The 9162-nt window shown below is 44.8% G+C and overlaps 1 protein-coding gene across 1 annotated transcript; it reads right to left on the bottom strand.

Moving 5' to 3' along the window:
* Positions 1–955: 955 nt before the first annotated feature.
* LOC106649357 (nuclear transcription factor Y subunit gamma) lies at positions 956–8799 on the bottom strand. Its single transcript, XM_023460509.1, has 10 exons — positions 8719–8799; positions 8150–8627; positions 7704–8079; positions 7410–7606; positions 6789–6867; positions 5337–5533; positions 3624–4212; positions 2000–2466; positions 1757–1932; positions 956–1673 (listed from the first exon to the last, which is right to left on the bottom strand). Exons 1-10 carry the CDS (start codon positions 8764–8766, stop codon positions 1161–1163), a joined length of 3120 nt encoding a protein of 1039 aa, XP_023316277.1. The 5' UTR covers positions 8767–8799; the 3' UTR covers positions 956–1160.
* Positions 8800–9162: the final 363 nt, after the last annotated feature.

Genomic DNA, 9162 nt, shown 5'->3' with positions numbered 1-9162 from the left:
ATCATAAAGCATACATTGTAATGTACTGAAATATCGAACGATAATGAGCGTCAGCGGAGAGCCATGTTGTAATTTGTAATTGGTCGAACGACGATTATTGGTCCGTAATTCACGCGTCATGAGTTCTGTCACCCGATTTGAGAAGTTACGCAGACATCTTCATCGATCAATTTCTTCCTTTACTTTTATTTTTGTCTCGTTAATTTTTTTTTTTTACCACGACAATTGTATTTATATATTACCATGATACACTAATGATGTACACACGATCGCGCTTTGCACTCTTGTCTTTTTACGTCGGATAAAATGATACGGTGATCATTGAAATTACGATTAATATCATTTATACTTTTCTTCGTGTATAATTTAATATGAAATCTGCGTCTAATATATTTATAAATAATTATTATATACATATTATACATTATACATACCTTTTTATCATACTGACTTTTAGATTCTAAGAAACAGTGATTTGTACGAAGGATTTATTTCTGTTTTTTTTTCCTCTCTCTGTTTTTTCTTTTTTTTATATCGTTCATATAAAGTGTAAGGAAATACTCTCCTTCGTGCGAAATGCCGGAAGGGGAGGGGGAGTCGACTCGACTTTTCTTTGTATAAAAATCTTTTTCCGTAACTGCCTTGTATAAAATCATTCGAATAAAAAAAAACAATACTATCTTATACATCGAGCCAAGTGTCAATTATTCGTTCAACCCTTGTATATATACCCCAATCACAAAAAAATCAGATTAATCAAGTACGCCTGAGTCATATAAACGAAATAAATTTTATTTACACCTAACGAATTATTACAATTGTAATTAATTTATGAATTAATGATAATAATGGAGTACAGCATTAGAAGTGAATAGAGAGAAGGTCAACCGTTGAAAAATCTCACGATACATCTTTCATCTTTCGTTTCTTACGCTAAACAAATTTCATCGCATTCCATTCGCTTGTATCGCGATAGATAGACACTCAACGAAACACAATCATCTTTTGATTTTTCTTTTTCTTCGTCCTTAGCACATACGTGTAGTTACTTCGCGCATCGAGTAACACACATCCTTATCGTTAAATCGTTATCAATATTATCATCGTCATTTTTTCTTTGCTAAAAATATAAGTTCGTTCGTCGATCGGCAGCTGCCCCCTCAGTCGAGGATGTTGAGCTTGCTGTTGGTCTTGCGCAGCTGCGCCCTCCAGGGTATGATGTGCACGGTCTCGTTGTCGTCGTCCTCGTCGTTGTTCGGTCGTTTGTGATTGTTATTATTATTATTGTTGTTATTGTTGTTGCACGTCGTCGTCGTCGTCTCTTCGGCCTTTCCGTTGCTCAAGCCGTTGTTATTCCCGCTGTTGTCTTCGATCGGCGGCGGCGGAATTTCCAGCACCGCCGGCTCGCTCTTCTTCGCCACGATCGGCACTTCGATCCTCGGCGTCGGTAGCACCGTCGTCGCCGTCGTCGCTGTCTTGGCGTCGCCGCCGCAGCTCTCCTTCTTGGCGAGCAGCTGCCTCTTCCAGGGCGGTATCGCCTTCTGTCGTTTCTCCTCGTTCTCGCGGGCGATCTGCTCCTCGAGCTCCTTCTTGGCCCGCTCGGCGGCCTTGCGCGCCAGCATCTGCCGCTTCCAGATCGGTATGACGTTGCCGGAGCTATCTTTTTCTGGGATCTGAAAGCAAAATTTCTCGTCGAGTTTTCTAGCAGATCTGATCGGTATTGATAAGTGGATACATAAAAATGTTTATTACTCACTTGATCGACGAAGTTGGCTATACTGAAAGTCTTGCTGATTTCCGACATCATATTTTGCTCCTGGGACTTTTCCACCTGGGCCCGCTGGACCTTCATCTTCTTGATGCCGGGTATGTCCTTCGTCTTCTTCAACTCGGCGATCAGATCGGTTTTTTGGACGAAGAACGATTCCGACACTGCACCAACGAGAACACCAATTATAATAAGCAACGAAAAAATCATCGCGAGTTCGCTCGCACTCACCGTTGGTCATGGACACGCTGCGATTCGGTGGCGCCGAGAAGGTCTTGGCCGCGTGCATCTTGTTGTTGGTCCGTCTCAGCTGCACGCTCGTGAGATCCTGTATGCTGATGGTGGCGAGCGGCTGCTGCTGTCTCAATTGCTGCTGCTGCTGTCGATCGGCTGCGGCGGCGGCGGCGGCACCGACGCTCGAATTATTATTGTTGACGCCGTTGCCACCGTTCGAAAGCGGACCCATGGGCGGTGGCGGTAGCGGCGGCGGTGGCGGTCCCAAAGTCTCTCCATTCGTCGCTCGCCCCTCTTTGCTGCCGGTAGCTGCGGTTTCCTCCTCCTCCTCCTCCTCTTCCTCTTGATGTGGTCGCTGCTGCTGCTCTTCTTCCTCTTCCTCGGCCGCTTCCTCGGTGCACTCGCTCTTGCGCCGTATCGATTCGACCACCAGGCGGCCCTGCAGATCCAAATTGTCTACCGATCTGAATTTAAAAAAAAAAAAGAGGAAAAAAAAAGAAATATGAGAATCGAAACGAGGTATAATGCATTAAATTCGTTTATATACGAGTGTAGATCGTCGATCGGTTCGTACGCGTTGGCACGCGGGGCTCTCGGCTATCCTCATACACTCTACTCTTGTTCTACTTTTTTTCTATTCAGCGCGAATAATTTACAAGATTCCGCGTTCTTGATTTTACAGACCGATGAGTTTCCCCTCTGCTCGCTCACTGTACATAGACGCATACATCGCCTTGCAGAGTATCACGTGTCTCCTTTGTACAATAATGTATCTTCTCTCTTTATATACCGATATCATACAATGCACAAAATCGATCCCTCGATCTTGGATAAAAATTGATCATACCTTAATGTGCAGTTGCATTAAAGAAAAAAAGTGGATCACGTGCAAAAAAAAAATTAGATAGATACATACACCTACACACACACACACACACACACACATAGAGTCAAAATATCGCGAGCTCTCTGCAGCGTGACGCGCACGCGAGCAACAGCAGAATGAATATTAGCGATCGCGTTTCCTCCGCTCCGCGTGGCAGGATTATAATTCAAATATTATATCCGCATGGGCTACTTTATGGAATTGAATATTATTACTTTTGTCAGGATCGTTGTGTGTGTGTGTGTGTGTACTTAATGTAATGTTTTCACGACCACGAAACGACGAAAGTTTGTTTACTCGTCGTCGTTTTTAGTGAGTTTTCGAAATCGGATGGAGATCGTTAATTAGGTGTACGTATACGCGCGACGAGAGAAACAATAATCGACGAGACCCGCGCGAGTAATTATGTCATAGCGTATGGGATGAAAATTAAAGGTGGCAATAATAATAAAGAAAGCAAAAAAAAGGCCTATACGTTTACAACGCGCGCGATAGCACGTTAAAAAAAGTGGCCTCGATATAATAAATACACACACGCACACGTACATAAAAGCCAAAAGGGAAAATTGCGCGCAACTTTCGAATCTCGTGTGTATCGCGCGCTCGCGCCGACCGCAAGGATTTTTCACCTTATACATTATTACGCTCGATTGAAAACGGAGGCAAAAAAAAACAACAACAACGACGACGACAACGGTAGGCGTTCGATCGAAAGATGTTTATCCGTATACCAACCTGGCCTTGGACAAGCTGTTGTGCTGATGATGACGATGGGCGAGCTGCACCGTGGACTTGCATATGCTGCGCAGATACTCGGACGGCTTGAGCAGCGTCTCCGAGTCGGCGGCCTGGCTGGCGAACTGGGGCGGTATGAAGGGCAGCACCATGTGCCTGTTGACCAGGTGCGCTGTCACCTGGTTCTTGCCGCCGTTGTTGCCAACGCTACTGCTGCTGCAGCTGGAATTGCTGCTCTGTTGTTGCTGCTGCTGAGGCTGATTATCTTGATCCTCTTCCTCGATGATCGTAGCCGTAGTGGTGGTGGCGAGGATCACGGCTGCGATTACAGGGGGCGGCGGTGCGGGTGGCACTGCGGCGACACTACTACTACTACTACTGTTACTACAACCATTGGCGTTGACGGCTCGGCTCGCGACTGACGACGACGCGGGCGTCGATGAGCTTTCATGGACTTCCGGATGATGATTGTTATGATGATGATGATGATGATGATTGTTGTGACTGTGATGATTATGAGGATGATGTTGGTGGTGATGACGACTACCACCACCACCAGCAGTAGTTGTGGACTCCTCCTCGTTCGCTCCTTTAGACGTGAGAAAACATTATATTACGTACAAAACGCACACATGCATACACGTAGTACACGCGCATAGATCAGAGTCGGAGTGAAATCTAGGTAAGTGTATTGTATGCCCGCCTGAGCGCCATGGTCTAGTAATAGCCGCGCGCACATCCATAATAGCCGCACCGAACCAATACACGCACACACACACACGTGTATATATCTGCCACATGTGTGTGTGTATCCTGGCAGTGAGGCATGTGTGTATATGTATGCGGGGGGAACCGCCTCTTCGACGCGCGCGCGGACACGTAGAAAAACGGGGCCCAATTAAACGCGATACGATGCGTATACATATGTGTGTATAAGTGCAGCAGTACCAGTACCAGTACCAGTCCGACGCTTTTATAAACGAGGTATTATACATGCATACACACACAGCAACACAGACAGACGGAGCGTCGCTTTTCCTCGCCTCGGGCCTGCGCTTATGTATATGTAGGTACATTACCGAGGCATGCAAAGCACGCAGCAGCACCGAGCGGAGAGGCAGCCGCAGCTCGCTCTGATAATGGCTTGATTGACGCGGAATCAGAGATAATTCACGCGCCGAGTTTTCGTATACGTACGCTACGTGTGTACAAGAGGAGATATATCAAGAAGCCGAGAAGGTTGAGGTGAACATTTTTATACACGAGTTTTCCGGCATTTCCACTCGATGCGTTTTTAGATATAAAGCTACGCGAGTGGCTACGTTTTATAAGGAAAATGTCAAGTGGATATCTGGGAAAACTCGTTCGAACGCGGTTCACTTCAACCTTGGTCTCGATCTTGTATCGCCTCGAGATTTTTCAGAAAGAGTAAAAAAATCGTTCGAACGACGTTGTCGCGTGTTCGTTTTGATAATTAATCGATTTCGCACTGCCGCGATACGGCACAAAAAATAAACCTCGTAAAAATGCCAAAAGATCGGTAGAAAAAAAAATGCTTCCCATCGAGAAACCTGTTTATTAGTCGTGGGCGTGAACATCGTATTCTCTCACGTGCTCAATTTGGACAATAGAATCACGCGAAAAAAAAGCAGAGGAATGCTCCGTATTATGCGTGTACGTAATAACATATGTATACTTCGTTATGTTACTTACCGGATATCGCAGTGGTTTCGCATTTTGACTCTCGGCTATTGGCCACCTGGTCGAAGCTGCCGTCTTTCTTCTCGTCCTTCGTCGAGTTCTCGCCGTGAGCGGAATTTTTGCTGCAGCTCCGTGAGCTTTCCTCGCTGTTTTCCGGTGCCGGTGGCAGGGGAGGCGGTGGCGGGGGCGGTACAGATCCGAAAAATCCGCTGCACAAAGAATTTAATTCAACGAATGAATTTTTTGTTTCGTTCGTCATCTCTAATTATTCAGTGTAAGATTCTTGGTAGAAATGCTCAAGATTGATTACGACCTAATAGCCAAAAAATGGTCATTTAAAGTGTTTTAATTACATTGTCATTAATTGGCTTGTTTTTAGAGATTTTTCTATTACAATTATTTTAGCAATATTATGTTAGCAATATTAATTTAACCGTTTAAAAAAATTTAGACCAGTTTTCAACCACTTTCAATACGATAATACCATTTTGAGTATCCACCGCTAGATGACGAGTACTCTTATTTCTGTATATGTGCAAGTGGCAAAGTCAAAATGATCGTATAAGTCAAAACACGGTTTTTACGAACATAACTATCAGATCTTCTTAATATCTGTATCAATCTACCTCGGGGCCGTATGGGGTTTATACCCCACGGTCCCAATAATAAACAAATTAAATAGTCAAATTAATCAATAATCTGTTCACATTGTAGCTTAGATCTCAGCTTTTACCCGTCAAACTTTATTCTCATCAATTTTGACTGAAAATGCTCACAAGTTTATAAGAATTCAATCATAATTAATGCCAGCATCCAACACTAGATGGCGAGTATCCTTATTTCTGTAAATGTGCATGTGGCAATCTCAAAATAATTGTATAAATCAAAGCGAGCTTTTGGGTCACTATATTTCCTAAAACAATTTTGAGAATCTTATTGTTATTAACGTTTTATACTTGAAATCTAGAAAATTAAAAATAACAATTGCACGACTGTGAAAATGTAATATTGGGCGAATTTTATATCGTCGAAAGCGATCTTCCAAAAATTGTGGAGCTATTATTGTTTCACTGCTTGTCAGCACATATCCCCAGTTCCAATGACTCTTTTGCATTCCAAAAACCAAAAACTTATAGCTACGATAAGTCGAGCATTTCTACCAAGATTCCTTCGTCATAAAGACCAACGACATCGCGCAAAATAGAAAGCTGAATATACACAGGCGTCGTTCGCGCATTTGTAAAATTGCAAACGCGTTAAAACTAAGTACATTTCGAGTTTCGACTCGTATACATTATACACACAGATGTCGAGTAATTACGACTCGATGCTATATATATGCGCGCGAGCCCATATAGCAGCACACACAGACATGATCGACAAGTCCAATACATCAGATATACATCTCGATCGCTCATTATTACAAAGTATCCTGTACAGGTATCGAGCAGTCGGCCTACTTACCCTGGTCCGGAGATTGCCGGTTTCGTATCCTTTTCACTTTCTACCCTCGTCGGGCCCGTCGTCGCTGGATTTTTGCGCTCTGCAACGAGATAAGCGAAACGAATATGAGTCGAATAGATAAAACAAGAATCCTTTATATTATATACCAACAAATGATGGTTATTATTTTTTTTTCATACGTCAGACACAATCGCGGCTAACATTTTTTTTTCTATTCACCTCGATCGATCGGTAATCAAATGTACGATAATAATGCACGTATCGGCGTGTACTAGACTACTATATTTGTATCTATGCCCGTGCACATACGTTTGTGTGTACATACGCTTTGGCGCGCTTTCACTTCCGGAGCGAGTTTTCTAATCGTATAAAAATGCCAATTACTTTACAAAATAGTAGCGGCGAGCACCGACTCGTATTTGTAAATGCACGATATATATATATTGACGAATGCATTAGCGCTTATCGATTGGTATATAAGACTATGATACATTTGTCAAGAAAAAGAAGAAATTATCTATACGAGCGAGGCTCTAAATTTCGATTACGATATCCACATAGATGACGTTGAATAATTAAAAACGATCGTTATATCGATCGCAGGTGTCGGATCGTAATTACCTGTAACTTTGACTAATTTATTTCTATTGTTGATGTTGTTTATATTGTTGTTGTTGTTATTCATACGCTCGTTGCTGCTGTTGCGTGACAGCGGGGGCGTCGAGGCGCTGGACGAGTAGCCGCCCGGGGTCTCGCTGCTGCTGACCGTCGACGAGGACGACTCGCTGGCGCTGCTCGATCTGCCGTACCGACACCTGCTGCAGTGGAAAAAAAAAAATAATGAACGATTCTTTAGTCGCGACGTTCGACGATGGTTAAAAATCGTTAAAAATATATAACGCATGAATTGTTTACCCGATCTCGTTGCCGTTTTCCATGATTTTCTTCAGCTGCGACGGCGACGACATCGAGTTGTTGTTGTTGTTGTTGTTGTTGTTATTATTATTGTACTTGGCCGGACTCGAGCCGCGTTTCGCCGCTGTCGGCGTCCTGACGTCCTCGTTGACGTCTTCGATCACATCGTCGCCGTCGTCTTCGTCGGATTCATCGTCGTCTTGGGGAATCTGCTCGTAGGCGTGCTCGCTCACGCTGTCCTTGGAATAATCCGACGCCAGGCCACCGCCGTTCGTCATCTTGACGCTCTTGCAGGACTTGGCGGTGCTGCTGTTGCTGACGCTGGGGCTGCTACCGCCGTTGATATGATGCTGATGATGATGCACGTCGGCTTTCACTGGAAACAAGCAACAACGTAAACAAGCTGCGCAAAGAAAATCAGAAAATGTCACGTCGTTATATCTCACCGGTTATCTCGTCCTTCCTCTCGACGGAGCCACGAATCGGACAACTCGACGAGTCGATGATGTCGCCGGCACCGGTGTTCGCGATACCACCGGCGTCGTCGAACAGATGAGCCACCCGCGTGTAGACCAGCTCGTGCGGGCTGTGCAGGAAAAACGAGCCGCTGCTGCTGCCCCCGGTGGCGATGGTGTTGTTGCCGCTGCTCGCGGCACTGCCCAAGCTGCTGATTCCGTTGGACTGCGAGGCGCTCGACGACAGTATCAACTGATCCTTGTGATTAACGCCGTTGCTATTCAGACGCAGAGGCAAGGGCAGCGTCGTCGTCGGGGCCACCACGAAGGCGTTCGCCGTCATGGGATTGATGTAGAGGCCGTCCCGGGCACGCGAGCCCGGTGGATGAAGGAAGAACGGCTCTTGGAACATGGCGCTGCTGCCGCCGTTGCTTCCACCTACTCCGTTGTTACCGCTGTGTAACGAGCCCTGCCGGCGGATATATATAGAGAGAGATCGGTATCGCAACTATTCGGAATGTTTATCGAAAAATCGGTAAGGAAAGTGAATCGTCGTATACCTTTCCAATGGAGCTGGCGACGCAGCTACAGGACGTGGCTTCGCTCATGCTCTCGGGTAAGCAGCTGCCCGGCGAATTCAGTACCAGAAGAAGAAGCCCGCGGTGATCCGAACTGGCAGACGCCCGGCGCGCGACGCTGCTGACATTGAACCGATTCGCTGCTTATCACCTCCTGCGAGGATGAGAAGAAGAACATTAAATAAATTGGGAGGGTCTCGTGATGCTGAAATTTATCAGTTCTTAGTTTTTATATATGTTTTTATTACGATGGTGTAATACATTTGCGTGCTAAGCACGATTTGAAGCTTAATGTACAAAATTTTTGTAGATAGTGTAGGCGCCCATGTTACCACTAATTGTTAATGTATATTTGCTTTAGGCTAATTTTTGAATTTATTAACATTTAACATATTTTAACACATTTTAAAAAAAATCTAATGCTGA

The sequence above is a fragment of the Trichogramma pretiosum genome, unplaced genomic scaffold (genome assembly GCF_000599845.2).
Source record: "Trichogramma pretiosum strain Unisexual culture from Peru unplaced genomic scaffold, Tpre_2.0 scaffold50, whole genome shotgun sequence".
Classification (NCBI taxonomy): Eukaryota; Metazoa; Arthropoda; class Insecta; order Hymenoptera; family Trichogrammatidae; genus Trichogramma; species Trichogramma pretiosum.
This window is presented reverse-complemented; position numbering and strand designations above follow the sequence as displayed.